Source organism: Poeciliopsis prolifica, unplaced genomic scaffold, assembly GCF_027474105.1.
Source record: "Poeciliopsis prolifica strain line A6 unplaced genomic scaffold, Auburn_PproV2 SCAFFOLD028, whole genome shotgun sequence".
In the NCBI taxonomy this organism is placed as follows: Eukaryota; Metazoa; Chordata; class Actinopteri; order Cyprinodontiformes; family Poeciliidae; genus Poeciliopsis; species Poeciliopsis prolifica.
Genome location: NW_026562403.1, coordinates 1,188,849 through 1,206,130, shown reverse-complemented (window position 1 = coordinate 1,206,130; position 17,282 = coordinate 1,188,849). Strand labels below are relative to the sequence as shown.

Here is a 17,282-nt window from a genome sequence, read left to right as displayed (position 1 = left end):
CTTCTCTGTGGGCTGAAGTGTTTTCCTGAGATAATCAATCATTTGCTCTGAATTGCTCAGCAGCCTCACAGGACCTGCTGCTCCTTTGTGCCCATGCATATGTTTCTACAGTCTGTATTTATGTGCACAAATGTGAGCGTGAAAAGGAATGAGCCGTTGTCCCCGAGGAAACCAGAGAAACCATGGTCAATACAAGCAACTGAATAACAATCAGGAGTATGGATTCCTCAGTGGTGTGTGTGTGTGTGTGTGTGTGTGTGTGTGTGTGTGTGTGTGTGTGTGTGTGTGTGTGTGTGTGTGTGTGTGTGTGTGTGTGTGTGTCCCTGGAAGATATGTGTGAACACATAGCAGTTCAGGTTTAGTTGAACTGTGCACACTTTGATCAACTTTATTTCTACTTTAGAAGTAATTTTCTTAAATGTATAGAATTTATTTAGACCGCTGGTCAAAGTTTTATCTTCCTGAACATCTCTGGATGGAGAAGAAAATACCAAGTGCTCAAATTAGATTATGCATGCTACCTTGTTTGGGTGAAATGACTGGAGCAGACGATCTTGTCTAGATCATGTTCAGTAGAAATGAGTTTTTTATATTTTCTCAAACATTTCTATCCAACCAGTCCAAAATGATTTTCTACTGTGAGTGGATTTGAAGAGTCACTCGGATTATTGTGGTAAATTAGGATTACAGTACTTTTTTTTCAAAATGTCAGAGTAATTTCAGAGATATTTTTATTGTTTCCTTCAAGTAGAGATATATGTAAATATACGATGTTAGTATGTCTCTCAACAAGAGGCACACTAAATAAAAAGCTTTATTTAGTGTGCCTGGCTTTTATAAAGACTTCTGACAGCTTACCTTACTAAAGGCAATCATGTGAATATATTTAAAAGCAAAATATGCTTTCTTGAGTGGCATTGTGGGAAAATAAAAAGATATCAGTTAAGACATCAGTAAGAGAAATGTCTTAGCTGTGTGAGAGTTTGGTTAACTCCTACATGCCTTGAAAGAAAACATAAAAAGCTAGATAACAGAAAGGTCTCTGTTGCACATCCTCAACTAAAATTAAAGTGTTTGGCCATATGCTCATCATTACATTTGGAGAAAACAGTGGAACTCAAAGAACGCTATCCCAACTGTGTCATACGGAGATGGGGGCATTACGTGTGTGTTCTGCTGCAGAAGGTAATGGTGTAAAGTCATGAAGGGGAAACAGAGAGCTCATCAGTTATAGTCGTCTTGCTCTGAGGATTTTTGGATTTTTTTCCAAAGTACCTCTAGACCTCATAAAAATGTAGTTTTTAAACAAAAACAGAAAACGAATGCATTCTTCAGAAGAGACTTTTCCGACTTGCGGCCATGTCTTCCTATAATCATTTATCTCAATGACCGGCTGATATCTGGTGATTATACAGGAGTTATTTATTTATTAATTTTTATCTCACACCAAAACCACAGAAAATTTAATTCACTACAAGCTTCCCTCCATTCTGGTTGCTGAAAGACTCCTAAAGCTGAAGTAGTTGCACATCAGTCTATACATCATTAGACGTGTATTTTTATTCCAAGAACCTGAGATGTTCTTGGAATAAAAATAAATTTTTCTGGACATTTTTTTTATATTGTCCTTTGCTTTCCACCATAAACCAGAAATTTTTCAGTCAGTGATCACATCTGGTATTTATTTAACCGCTCTTTCTTTATGTTTTCAGTTTTTTAACCTCACCCTCTTTGCTTGGTTCACAGTTCAATTTAACAGGTTACAGGTGTAAGAGTTCACAGACTATTCATGCTGGTTTCATTTTCACATCTCAAAATCTTGGCATTTTACCAAGGATGTTTAAGCTTTTATGTCAAATTAATTGTTCACTTTAGCTACATGCTGAGAAGGCCAGCAGCTTTCTTTCCAAATAAAGCTCCACCTTGGGGATAAAAGGCTTTTGAGCAAATGCCTCTTCAAAAAATTCGGAGTGCAATTAGAACACTTCTGAAAAAGAGAGAAAAATTCTACGATAAAAAATGTACTGCTCAAAAACTTCCAAACATCTAGTGATTGGGGGACACCCTGTAATTGAAGACACTCAAGCTCCAGCACACACACTTACATGCCCTGACCTACCTTTGAGCAATGCAGTGAGGATGGCAAGGTCAATGTCCTGGTGACCCTCAGAGCCCATCCGGAAAACTGTTATCTGAGAGAAAATGAGAAAGACAGAGAGAAATAAACACAAGTAAGTGTCTGTTTTCCACACCAGGAGAAGTGCCAATAAGTGTCTTTCCTCTTGAACCGTCCTATTGTTGCTTCGACAAGTGCACGAAGGCTTACAGCACAAAGAAAATTCAATCACAATAAGGAAGCCAGTGGAGTGCTTTCCTTTGCTGTATTAAACTCTTTCACTAAAAATACTGCTTCTGATGGAGAGAAGAGGAAAAAAGAGAGGAGAGGAGAATTGATTGGGTGTACTGCACAAAACACCGGTCTCTTGTACTGTCTCCAGTCTCCACCGCACTAAAAGACATCACAAAGAAGAAATACAGTCGATTCAATGAGAGGAGGGCATGAGGGGATTTGAGATGAAGAAATCTGAGAAGATGAAAGAAAAGCGTGAAAAAAATTGGGGATAAAATGAATCGGAACTCCTGCTTCTATCCGGCACCATAAACCACTGTTTCTTATTTGGTGAGTGTGTGTGCGTGTGTGTGTGTGTACATATATATATATATATATATATATATATATATATATATATATATGTGTGTATATATATATATATATATATATATGTGTGTATATATATATATATATATATATATAATATATATATATATATATATATATATATATATGTGTATATATATATATATATATATATATATATATATATATATATATATATATATATATATATATATATATATATATATATATATATATATATATATATATATATATATATATAATATATATATATATATATATATATATACACACATATATATATATAAACACGCGTGTGTTTATATATATATATATAAAACACACGCGTGTGTGTGTGTGTGTGTGTGTTTGTGTATTTGTGTGCTGTTTCAGGGATTTTGGGAAAAAAAAAAAATATTTTCCACATCATGTACGCCAAAGCTTCATTTAGCTGGTTTATCCACTGATGCTGTGAAGTCACCTGAGAGGGGAAGCTGAGGAATACCCCAGTTTTTCATGGCTTCTGAAGTCACATTTGTTTGTTACAGTGCTGAGCTGCAACACACTTGCAGCGGCATGCATGCATGTGTGGGCACATGATCCTATGTATGGTTGTGTGAAAGGCACCTTGGGGAAGCTTTGCATGGAAGAATATATGTGTTCTGAATACCTAATGAGCTATTCCTCTAATCCCTACATCCATCCATCTCCTCCCACCTCCATGCCTGCAGCCCCCAGCCCCACCCCCTTTCCTGAATAGCTTCATTTTGTGGAGCTTCAGGAATCTGCACGCTCTGCGTCTGCGATGGTTCCTTCCCTTTGGGACATGCTGCAGTGTTGTGGGTTAAGTCTGTAAACGCGAAGCAGCAGTCGTGTCATTCATCATTTGTACGCCATGTGTATGCTGATGGGATGTGGCTTTGTTTTCTGAAGGAACAGTGACATTTTGGCACCATAAAACCCAGGTGGTAGAATATGAGTGAGTTTTTATATGCATGTGTGTATGTGTGTGTCTATATATACAATACAGCATCGCTTTGCTTGAGTTTAGCAGAGATTAGTCCGATTACAGTGGATATATTAAAGCATAGGTCTTCCCAGTCAGTTTCAGTGTTCATGTGAATGGTGTTGCCTTCTATGCTGCTGCTTTGGTTTCACAACACACTGCAGATCTCTTTTTACACTGTAGACACAGATACAGAAAAATAAATCTTCCTGTTATGAACAAGTGGCACCCTGACAAGAGTTCATGGGAAGCATGTGTGGTTTGACCTCTAAGCTATAAGCCTAAGCATTTTTAGGAATGTTTATGTAACTTTTGCAGTACATATACATGGGTGAAAAAGCCCCCTGTGGGATGATTGAGATGCACCACGCTCATTGTACTTCTCATTTGAAGCAGTAGCTATCACTTTAGAAAAAAAATATACAACTTTAACAACACAAGTTGAACTCATAGGTCAGGGGTTTGCAAAGTTGGTATCTTGCATGTTTTACTTGATCCAAGTGGGTCAACCCACTTGGATCAAATGATGGCTCTTTAGAAGGCCTCTGCAAAAACACTGAAATGCTGAGGAGGTTGCTCCTACCCCGAGGGAGAGAACTAAAACCTGTATGACAGAGGCCATCGAGGACCAACTTTGGATACGCCAGTCATAGGTGTCACTGTTAGGCGTTTCTTTGAAGTGTATGGTTAGCATTTCACAGTGAATGGCACTTTTAGGGAATATTCAGGTGTACTAATATAGAGTCACAACTCAGAAATAATCTTAGTGAGTAAACCCTTCAGCTTTTTCTGCTTCTTTAGCGTCACTTTAACTGAATGCAAAAAGTTAGAAAAATAGGGATATGGAGGATCAAGCAAACTGACACAGTCCACCCACTCTTTATTGGCCGTCCGTCTGTACTGTGGTTTTGTCACCAGACTTCCTTTCAGAGTTAAAAAAAAACTGACTACAAATTTGATATTTTAAAATCCAGGATTTGCACAACAAGCTAAAATAACAGAACACCTCCCACCCCTGACAGAGGCAACATCCTTGTTGGTGTTTGGCATTGTCAGGTCAACAAGGATGAGCATAAAATCCTCATTAGAATGCCACTTCGCGTCTGTTTTATCTGTCCTGACACATAGCGACTTTTAAAGGTTAAACCATGTGCATATATCTTTGTAATATTTTTTTGAGATCAGGGGAACAAAAACAGACAGTTCCAGAGGGATGTAGTTGCTTGCTTACTCATAATTTTTAAGAGAACTTTTGTTCTTCTATGAGTTTTAATTTCTGTCCTGGCTATTTGCCCATTGTTCCTTGTTGTTTTATGATAGCAAATCAGGGAGTTTCCCTACACACGCTTCCTAAAACACACACAGGCACATTGGCAGGGTATAATTGGTTGCCTTCAGGACTAGGATGTAATATTGTGCAGTAGAAGAACAATAATTACAGAAGATGTTCACATTTGGATCTATTTTCAGCTCCCATATATGCCTCTAAACAGACACCTCTATTCCTTTTTATTCCTCCAACCATCTGTTGCAGACACTCATCTCACAGCTCCTCCCACGCAGCCTTACTATTGGACCATCCAGTCCTTTGCCTTTTTTCTGTCTTCGTCGTCACTGTTCAGTTTATGCAATTACACCCTCAAGGTGACCCTTCGGGTACGGTCTACCTGTTATCACAGGGGATGTGCAGCATATCCTCTGTGACATTGCAATTGAGTTGCTTTAATCTCGACAGTCCCCCAGAGACTCACAAATGAAGGGGCGCAAAATGTAAACAGACAGATTTTCTTTTTGTTGTTCTCTGTTTCGTCCAAGACACAGGTGTTGAATAGCAGTTATTGCAAACAAGCAGGTTTACAAATGTTCTGGACAAGAAAAGGTTGCTTCTCTGTTGAACCCGCATGCGTTTCACGTCCACACTGTAATTTCAGTTAAAAACAAACATAGAGAGATAAAGATACAGAAAACCTTCAATAAGATGTGGAAGATGAAGTGAGTAGAAAAAAAGAGGAGGCTTGTTTTAAGCAAAAGAAATAAATCAAGGATGAAGCTGTGACTTTGGACTGGAAAGAACAGCACCATCCTTGTTACGGAGCAGCTTTGCTGGAAGATTTCTGCATCTTCAGCATTGCTAATGTACAAATTTTAAACATGCTGCACAGATTGAACGTCACACTTTACTGGATCAATGTCATTATAAAACATTTATCTTCATTTGACAGTCGAAGAGCCTACTGATCTTGCCACACGTTTACAGACAAATAATGGCCAACATTACACGAGCAAAAACACTTTTCCAGTGCACAGCTCTCCAAATCCTTTTGTGGACAATACTTGGTCAACTCCCACAAATCTCTGGCACTGCAGTCATGTTGAGAACATACGTGTAAAACATTAAAAAATACTTGTCTATTTGCTATGGGAAAAATACTAAACTGTCAAGACTTTTTTCTACTGCACAGTAAACAGAGGGATGCTCCCCTGCCAATAATGAACTGTTCTCTCCTTGGATCTCTGTTTGTGTCTTTATCTCTGCACTGTAGCTCTTTTTATTTTCACTTTTCCTCCATCCCCCAGATCGCAGTCCATTTAAGTCACTCCTACTTTCCTTAATGTTCCTCGAACTCCTTCCTAGTTTCTCTTGTCAGAAAGGTTGAGGAACACCGTGGGCTGGAGAGTTCTCTTCAATATTTAATCCAAATTAAACATATAAGGATGATTCTATGTTAAATTATTTATAGCGCACTCTGAGATGCCAACATGGCCATCTTGTGCTCTCCACCCCCCGCCACTCATAAGGCAGGGGAGCGGGTGAAGAGAGGCGTCAATAGTCCAATAATTGGACAAAAAAAATTGGCTTCCTACATTTTTGGCAGCAGCAGTTGACTGGTAATGCTAAAAGGAGCCCAGTCTTGCAGTCCTGTTTATGCTACATTTTGCAATGAGGTTGGAAATGAAATGTGCCTATGCAGAATCATATTTTTTATTTAACAATCAGCAAAATAGCAAAATAGCAAAACAGAAAAAAAATAAGGCAAGCACTTCAGAATTACATTTCCTGTGGATAATTTTCTCATCACTTATAGGATGCGTAGTTATTTTCCAATGTCACTTCTTAAACAATGTAACAATGTATTTATTTGCTCCTGAAAATCTGCCAAATGAAAACATTATTGGTTGTACAGGTAATAATGAATATCTGGAGCTGCAAAGAGCAATTTGAAGCAAATTAGCTGGAGGGGACAATACATCCTGTCTTCCGTTGGAGCACCTTGGGATCCTCCAACCGAACTGGAGGTTGTTGATGGAGAGAGGGATGTCTAAGGTTACCTGCTTGACCCTTTTGTCTCCCTGTTTTATGAACAGAAAAGCAGACCTTTGACTAGACACACAATGAGATAATCAAAATGAGCAAACCAAGTAAATAGACAAACAAAACAAAATTATCGTAATCAACAATTACAGCTTGCATATTTAACATTATTGATAAATGATCAAAATTAAGCAAAAAATAATAAAAAATATAAAAACATATGGCAGTACTTGCTTTGATCATTGTTAACTTAAAGAGCGACTAATTAATAAACTATTAATAGATCATATGAAAGTTGCCAAAATTAAAATACATGGTGAACTATGCAAGATAACAAACTGATTCAAACATCAACTAAAAGCCAGACCTCTAAAGGCATTTGGCAGCATGGGATTTTATTTAGGGGTGAAAGAGAAATAGATATTCACTTGAAAAAAACCTGAAAAGCCATTTATCATTTTTCTTGAACTCTACAAGTATAGCCGATGCTGCTTTCTCTGTCCTTTTGTATCGAACATCACACAAAATTCTAATAAAATTACAATAAGATAAAGTTTGAGGTTCTAATGAGACAAACGGAGAAAGGGTTGTGGCATATATACTTTGTAAAAAATAATTAAACTACAAATTAAAGCACATTTTTCACAAGATAAAGTATCCAACTCTTTGCAATACTGCCTGCTGACTTTTCGCAACCCATTAAAACACACACATGCGTTTTCTTTTTCAGTATTGGTTTGCACTGCAGCTAGTTTTGTTGCTACCTGACTTTTAGTGCTCATTTTCAATATGACAGTGGTAAACACTCTTGTTAGTTCAGAAACAGGCAGTATCGGATTATCTGAACTTCACAGCTGCGACTGGCAAATGATTCACGCTCTACTGTTCTGCTGCTCTTGTACATGTCGTTCAGAGGCTCTGTCAGTGTGAGCATCAGTCACTTGTTGGAATCCCACAGAGGGTGAAATCAGTCCATTTACATGCTGCACAGCTATGACCAATTCAGGGCAACACAGAAAAGACTGTCTGTGAAAATGTGTGCGTGCTTATTTCATAACATGCTTTTTTTCTGACCTTGTAGGATAGTACTTTTATGAAAGCAGAAGCACAAAAGGGAAGTGCTGACTCAAAATGAATAACAGTGAAGGCTATTACTTTAATGCCGTTTTAAATGCATTTCTTGTGGTTTTAGTGGCTCCACAGGACTCCTGCTTTGCAATTTTGGAAAAAGTTAGATTTTAAGTTCATTTTCATTTTATTAACAGGTAAATGACAAAATCAGTTGGGAAGTCTCTGAGATAGCAGATATTTTCTCTATTTACAAAGACTTGGCTTAAATCAAGCTTGTGCCAAGGCAAAAAAGCAGCAAATACACTAATATTGCTGCAGAGGGAAGACACTGTAAATGCTGCAGGCATTTTATGTACCATAAAAAAACACATCACGTTATTATTTGTGCAAGAACAATGGTGCAATGTGGGTGTGTTAGAAAAATACACAGTACCGCAGTGTGCTGGTTCAGCAGTAGCACCCAAACACAAAACACAATTATGTTTCAGGTGCTTTACAGGAGATAAAGTTGATTCTGATCTAGTTTTTGGTGGAAGGTTGCTCATGTGAGCAGTGAAAGAAATGAAGAACTTCATCCATATCACAGGAAGGCCAAACATGTTTCTTCTTACGATTTCTTGTAGTCCCCATAATGAAACCCCAACAACAACACCGCTTGAATGTGGAGATAAAATGAAATCACATCAAATATCTTATGAATCAACAAAATAAAAGATGTTTTATTCTGCAAACTTAAAAGTTTGCAGCTTCTAAGTATAAAATTTGTAGAAGTATTCATTTAAAGTTGATGAGGTCTTATTGTGTTTTTCTTATTCTCATTGAATTAAAACAAAAGCTGACCACAGTACAATCTAAAACATGCCAGACACCGACCCTGTTTGGATCCGAGTTGCCCAAACCTGGTACAATATACATCTTAAGTAGATGAGCAACATAATTACACACAGTGCGCAACATGACCTGTGTTTTGAGGTAAACACCGCCAAAGGGATACCATGTACAGGGCAGCTTGTTTCAAATGTCATCTGAATGCATTTGCATCTGCTTAACACACATAAAGGACAAAGTAATATCTGTTGTAATCCAAGTTTTACGATAAGAAGGCTTAATTTGTGCGGCTTACTTTGTTACGTGTTGCTACATTTATCCAGCAAACACTACATCAGGGACAATGCCGTGTGCAGGTTAGTGATGTGCGTGATGGCCTGATGTGTGTCAGACTTTGTGTTTTATTATTCCATTGAAGCACAGACCGTTTAACTGGTTTCACTGCATCTGCAGGCATGAATATGCATGTGCTGAGGTGCTGTAAATGTGCCTGTAATGAGCTGGGTTTTGCATGTAGCCACATATAAAGAACCCAAGTGGAAAGGAAAATAACTAACCAGTTCCTTTTTCTTCATGCACTCCATGAGGATGATGAACAGATGTTGGGCCTGTGTGCGGCTGTATGTGAAGGTCTTCTGGATGGTCACCAGCAGCTGGTCTCTAAGAGACTCATTAATTATGCTGTAAAGAGAGGACGGATTGTGAGAAGAGGAAAAATGTGAAAGAACAAAGTCAAATCGATATCTTGAGGAAAACAAGAGTATTAAATTTAATTATTCCTAAATAAAACCAAGGTTGACTGGGACTCTCAAGTCCAAGGTGAAATGTTAAACAAACTAAATATAGAAAGCTGTTGTAGCTGTGGTAGGTGAATTTCTAACTGTTCTTTTATTACTGTATATGTGCAAATGTGAGTGCATACCCTCCTTCCTCTGAGTATTTGTGTCCAAAGGCCAAGATGTCTGAGGCTCTTCCACTACCATCACACACCACCACAGGGACCGGAGGAGTGTCCCTGAGGTACTCCAGCACAATGGAGATCACATTAGGGCCGCCCTCCACGATAAGAGCCACCACTGGTACTCCCTGGCCGATCCCTGCACAGGAGAGGCAAGAGGTGAGGAGTAATTTTACGAAAGGACGAACAGACAGAAACGCATATGGGGGAATACGTCTGCCAGACTAAACCAATTTTTAGAAAAACCTAATAATTTATGAGCAACACGACAAAAAAAAAAAATAAAATAAAATAAAAAATCATTTATTCTACCAAAACACTTTCTTGTTACAGTAGAAAGTTTTTCAGAAACACTTTGTCGTATTCTTCCATAAAGAGTCATATATGTAACAACAATAATACACATTTTTGTTGTGTTAGCAATATTTTTAATAGAAAATACTCACAGACACTAATGTCCAAGAGCAGTCGGATCATGTTGGGATAGCACTAAATACAGCTGCGAACTAAGAAAACTCAGATTCCCTTTGGAACCATTTTTCCTTCTGCATTAGTTTAGCAGTCTGAGCACATTCCATCCTGAGACAGTGAAGGGCCATCCACTGAAATAACACGGCTCCTCTCAAGCAGCAGAGTTGTTACCTGCATGTCTCCCAGCTAAATGCATTCTATAAATCTTATTTCTTTGTTTGTTTTTTTCTTGTAAATTTCAGCACATAATCATAACATGAGCTGTAATGTGGTTTAAATGCTTACTTACTTAATGAGGTGGTGCAGTGTCGTAAAGGTGAGCTGAAAGCTGACAGGTTCAGGCAGCAGTAGGATCTGTGTGAGTTAAGTGTGTGTACGTGTGTGTATGAACTCACTCATTATTTATTATCCTTCACTTCACTCTTACATATCTACCTAAACTACAACATTAAAACTCATCAGGTGTTTTGAAGCAAATATCTCCCCAAACGTGCATACTGTATAAAGTGAATCATAACTTTGCTGATCTCTGTTTAACCACCTCTGAATGTAAGACATAATATTCGCTCATGGAGAGAAGGCTAGAAATGTTTCATTAGAACATCTCAAATAATACCATTTTAAGAGAAATCCAAACTGGCTTGAATCCGTATGTGCACGTCAAAGCTTTACATAGCTGAAAATAATGTTTTCAAGGGCACAGAAAATAATTATTTCATAAATTAAATTAAAACTTAGTGCATTAAAAACATGTAACATTTAGATATAGAGGGTTTTGTCGAAAGCTGTTACTAACTTTAACCTCCTGTCTGTCATTGAATTGTCATTACGCCAGTGAAAGTCCCAAAAGGCATGCAAACAATTGGGTTGATTTCTGTCACTCCTTTCCAGGGACTCAGTGGGTTCGTTCAGTTCTTTAGTTCATATCCCCAACATCTTGCTCCTACCACTTTCTTACCAAATTTTCCCCTCAGCATCCATCCATATTGGACTCCACTCTACCCCTTTCTGCTTCACATGTGCTTGTGTTTTATGCTGCTGGGTTGTCTCTTCTAATTCAAAAGCCGTGTAACTGCCTCATCTTCCCCTTATGCACTCTCGTCCTCGTCTGCATAATTCACAGAAGAGAGGCAGCACCAGCCCACAAATTCATGCCTACTGTATGCAGCACACACTGGGGCATGCAAGCGCTTCTTTTCGGGATTGCACCCACGAATGTGCAGCGCCTCACACAGCCTTGTGTGGCCTTGCAACAGGGACAGTTACATAAGGAGAATATTTTAGGGGTCTTGCCTACTTCAAAGAGGTACCGCGTCACTGTGCCATTCCACATCACACAGCCGTACATCAACAGGGGAGAACGCGAATGAGCGGCAAAGTGGTGACTTGCGTTTTCCAAAAATCGATTTCCCATTTGCTTTGGTTGTCTATTTTTCCTGTTCTTTCCTGCATTCATGTTTGCATGTGAGGCTGCAGCTGTGTGAGATCAAACATTGACATTGATATTGATGACTTTGGAGCGTTGGAGGCGATGTTGTAGTTGCTAAAGTGGATTTTTGTTCAACTGAAACCACCAAGGAGCAGATGAGGAGAAGAAAGCACAGCTGTGGCATGGCTAATTGGGAAAAGGAAACTGCCTGAATGCATGCAAACACACACACATGCATGCAGATGCGCGCGCCAAACATGCAAACACACATGCAGATATGAGCAAATTTACAGTCATAGAAATATTGAAAAACACTAAATTTAGAGCTACTGCAATACTTTCAGTTGAAGCCACCTTTTAATTGATACCCACAAGCTTCATAATTTAATTATCTATGTAGAACATTAGACATTTCCATTAAATGATATCTGAAAAACACAGAAAAGTGAATGATTGTTTTTGCGAGCCATATTGCCGCACTTCTCAAACTTGACTGAACCTGACTCACTGACTGCCAGCTGCTCATCTCTCAAGCATTGTTCTGCTCTAAAAAAAAAAAGCATGAAACTGTTTTCCAAATCTCATCTGCTTCGTAACATCCTCAGAAAACCCTTAATTCACTGTAAAAAACAAACTGGTTACAAATTAAATCTTGCTCAAAGTCTGGCCAGCTCAAAACTGTTGGTGCTTAGCAATATTTTCGAAGGCACTCCTGAGTCCAGTGGGTATTACAGTAAAAAGCAAGTTTGATTGATTGAAAGAAAAACAAACCAATTACAGTAAGTTCTCAGATCTGGAAAGCACAAAGAGTCCAGTGAGACTTGTTTTCTAGTTGGCTTGTAAAGAACTGATTTCTGAAAAGATCATAAATTGTGAATCAAAATTTTCTTCAAGTTAAATTCTTGCCTTACATGAGGAGACACAAGTTGCTGTTAAATATTACTGCGGTAAGATCAAATACTGATCTTCCCTGCCCATAAGGTTTTACTTATCTGGTTGGATTTCTCTCACAATAGTGAGAAACTGATGCCAGTTGTCAGATTTGTTTTGCAGAAAATAGTTGGTTGGATATTCTACCTTCAAATTTTCCCAAGGTCCAAATTTTCCTTGTGAGACCCCATGCGGAAGACAAAAAATCCTTTTAACACATAATTACTACTACACGCTCTTTTTGATTATGCTGTATCGACACACAATCAAAAAACTTTTATTCATTTTGTTGGTCTGATATCTCCCTGAAAATAAATCTCAATGTGTTTTCAAACAGAAGACAAGCAGCAAATGATTGGCCTAAAGGCAGAGATAAAACATTTCAAATAGCCATGTCTCATCATCTCACCATCTAGACTTTCATTAGCCCCTAATTCCTCTAGAATGGCTAATTGTTGAACAACTAATCTAGTTATGGTATGAAACTACCAAGTCTTCTTGTCGTTGGCTTGACTCATTATTGTTCAAAGTGTTACTGTTTTGCATTTAATAACAAGAGGTTTCATTTTTCTTCACATCTCACTCACAAAAGCAATCCCCAGACCTATAAGGCTTCTTTGTAAAGTGTTCAGAATTTATGGCCAAGTGCTGCTGTGGATGACTAGCATCTCCCATGGTGGCAATGAACACAGATTGCCTAAACACAGCAGCCCACGACTGCCAACAATAAATTTAGCATTCAGAAATATTATTTCCCAGATGTATTAACAGCTTAACAGACTGTACGCTATGATGCTGATGAGAATTTTTACCAAAGAAATCTGACAGAACAGAGACATTTTGGTGTGAGTCAAGATGTTTTTCACCATTTGAATGTCTGCTGAAGTAACCTACAAAAAAATATGTCTTTTATCAAGTGCGCGTTTTGTCTAACAGTGTCTTGTTTTGTGTCAAAGAGATTGTATAAAAATAATCATGGATACAGTCTGTATATATTGTTATAGTTTTTGCTTGTTTAATGGCATTGGAAATACATATATGAAGTGTTTTGGTTGTGTTTGTAATTTCTGAGCAGCATGGCAGTGGGGTTAGCACTGTCGTCTCACAATATTGAGGTCAAGAAGTCCTGGTTTTAAGGCCTTGGCTGGAGGCTTTCTGTGTGGAGTTACCATGTTCTCCACATGGATCCACGGGTTTTCTGCAGGTCCTCTGGCGAGTTTCCATGAAGAGATTTTCTACCTCTGAATTCCCTTTAAGTGAAAGAGTTCCCATGAATACTCACTCTCTCTGTAATGGACTGGATCCGTCCAGAAAGTAACTGCCTCTTGGCCAATGACTGACCAGAGATGCTCCAGCTATTCCATTCAGCCCAGTAAGCTGAGGCTAAAATTGTCTAAAGAAATTCATGAAACAATACACTCATGAAGAGCTTTTGTTCTGTAAGAAATGTGCTTTATGTAACCAAAAATGAGTCAATTGTGAAACATGAACCTACATGCAGATACTTTGTATTTAATGATCTGTAGTCTTGGATTGACATAGAAGTGGCCAAATGTTTAGACTGAGACTCAAATGCTCAACATTTGTATTGATTTAATGTGAATTATGTCATAAAGATTATTTAATAACAAAAAAGAAGTTCTTTGATGCAGTAAATCAGGGAAGAGAAGGCCCAATCACATATTGAATACATAGAAATGAACATACTTTCCACAAGCCTGGCAGTTGTACTTAAAACATCTGTTTTTGGGTTGGTCTAATGCGATCTTTAATTTTCTGAGCTACTAAATTTTGTGTCTTCATCGTCTGCAATCCATAATCACCCAAATTACAAGAAAGGCTTGGAATATATCTCTCTATGTGTGATGATTATATCAATATAATGTATGAGTTTCACTTTGAGATGACTTTAAGATGATTTAAATACCTGGCTCCAACTGTATGTGATGTATATACCCTTCCAGAATATGATTTCCAGGAAACAGTGATTATTTTTAATGTTCTACTCTGTACAGAAACATATTCTGCATCTTTTGCGTGTCTAAAATCAGCAAAAGTGTGAATTTTGTTTATTCCAAACCTAAACTGCTGAGAAACTACATTTCTTAAATCTATTACTTTCCATTTCTCATAAGAAAAGAAAAAAAACTGGAAACATAATTTCTTTAATTCTTGCTGTTGAGAACTGTGACAGAAATATGTAAGTTGCTCTACTGCACATCCTCTGTTAAGGTTTCTTTAAATGCTAAATGTCTAAAAAGGTGGATGCTCTTAAGAAAAGGTTGAAAGTAGTTCAAGCTTATAAATGTCTTAATTTATCCATCCTTGCAGACGAGAAAGTAATGAGGAACAGCGGGAAATTTTGTAGAAACAGAAAGTAGGGAGAACACGAGACACACATAATGTGCTTAAATGGTCCCAATTAAAGACACCAGCAATGACTCATCTTCCCTGTTCCATGAACAAGGGGTTTGCCCTTGTTCATGGAAAATAAGTATTAATGTCTTTGGAGGAGGAGTTCTGGATAATGAGGCTGCTTTACCACTCAACAACAAATGAGAAAGTGCTGAAATAAAATAACATTAATAAAATGATGACATAAGTGCATATCTTCTCTAAAACCTTTTCTCATTTTTTTTTCTAATATTCAAATTATTCTCCAACCAAATAGTTGTTTTCCACTATCAACAGAGTGGTGCCATAACCAACATCCAGTCATCATGCTACATATTGCTCTATGTTACAAATAACAGAGGACAGAAAAGGAAGAAAAGCTTTCCCAACATTACCTTCTTCTACATGAGATAGTTCAAAATGTGTCATTTATTTTGGACTGAGCCAGGCTACCCCTGTTTATGTCAGGATTTGTCAAAAAAAAAAAAAAAAAAAAACCTCTCACACTTCAGAGACATGTAGGTACAGAGGTGGTACCTAAACCTCTAGAGTCACCAAAAACCAAAAACCTCTGGAGCCGATCCATAAACTTTTTGATTGCAAGATGACTACAGCTGCCCCACTTAGGATGCTCATATATTTTTAAATGCACTTTATAGTTTCATCCCAAGATGGCCAGAGAATCTTTGAGAGCAGAAAGAAATGAAACAAGATGGTGGTATGACAGTAAAGAAAACATTCTCCCTCCTTCATCCCAGCATCCTCGCTCTATAGAAAACAAGACCACGGCAAAGGCAACACACGCGCACACAGTTGATTATTTCATGTTCACACCGGAGTGCAACATATTTTTAAATTTGCTAATATATATAACAAGCTTGTGTAGTCATTGCAATAGCATGTTTTATTAACTTGATTTTTGCTGTTTGAGTTTATTCTTGGTGTTCTGTTTTCATAATTCTGGAGAACACAATGTCCATAGTATATATTATTAATTTCTGATAAGTTCTCTTCATCTAATGCAAGTAATGAATAACCCATTTAATCCTTTAACTTTGTTTATGTTGTGCAATGTTCTGGACAATAAAATAGAAGCACCTAACAGTGACTGTAAACCACAGGGTCAAAGCATATCTTCAAATATGCTTGGATTTCCACCTACAATCCATTTCAACTGAACTTAGCAAGCGTGTCTTTAAAGTGTGGTCAAAAAACCCACACTCACATACAGTTCACAGTGGGTTAAGGCCTCTAAAACTAGTAAAAAGCTTCAAGTGAATCAAGACGTTTGCCCACATTTTTTACGCATTTTGGATCAATCAGATAGCTTTCACACATGAAAAGAACTTAATGTAAGTGTGAATGCACCAGCCAAAACGCAAAAGCTCCCTGACCTTTATGAATAAATATTTACCCACAAAAAGGCAAAAACAGAGAAGATGTAAATGCATTAGTGTTCTTGAGACATGTACACGCTGTCAGGTTTGATCCATTTTAGTTGTGTTTGGGTCAGCTGCTTTTGGAAGCACCTTCTTGCTCACTGTGATGATTTGTAGTGATGTTCTCTCCCAAGTTGACTCGGTAAAATTATATAAAATGTTTGCCGAATTGCCTACAAGTGCAAAGAAGACTTTTAATAGCTATTTGTCAATGGTGATTTTCTTATTACTTAAAGAAGGCAAGATTTAAAGTGTACTACAAAAAGTTTTTATGTTTATACATTCTCTTTCCTGAGCTGTGGATCTGTGCAGCTTTTTCAGTTACCTTGGTCCATTTACAGATAATGCTCTTCTCACCCACCCTGTCAGTTTAAATAGATAACTTGTCTTGTTGCAGATGTACTATAATTAACTGGACAGCTTATTGTGTCCAATAAACTGGACATTCCTCTATGAGATAAAAAGCATCATACCTCCAAGTTCTTCACAAAACAGCTAAATAAACCCTCACACAATGGAGCCTTTAGATAAAAACTACATGCAAAATTCAATAAAATATATTGAATTGAGATAATTAGGTGTATCAGATCAAAGAAGATTAAATAAAACTCTCTGGAACAGTTGTCAGTTTTGCTTTGTAAATTATATGAAAACACAAATTTCCTTCCAGGTCACCAATATGCAAACCTTCATCACATATGATCCGAATAAGCATGTGGTTGTAACATTAAAAATTAAAATTAAG

The 17,282-nt window shown here is 37.6% G+C and overlaps 1 protein-coding gene across 8 annotated transcripts in view; it reads right to left on the bottom strand.

Annotated features, from left to right (window-relative positions):
- Positions 1-17,282, bottom strand: part of trpm3 (transient receptor potential cation channel, subfamily M, member 3) — a 131,965-nt gene that overhangs the window by 37,389 nt on the left and 77,294 nt on the right. For all 8 annotated transcript variants that reach the window (XM_055049273.1, XM_055049274.1, XM_055049279.1 and 5 more), the window contains exons 7-9: positions 9,839-10,013; positions 9,474-9,597; positions 2,120-2,192 (exon numbers count right to left, since the gene is read on the bottom strand). In XM_055049273.1, coding sequence (XP_054905248.1) covers positions 2,120-2,192; positions 9,474-9,597; positions 9,839-10,013 — 372 coding nt within the window. The remainder of the gene's footprint in view (positions 1-2,119; positions 2,193-9,473; positions 9,598-9,838; positions 10,014-17,282) is intronic.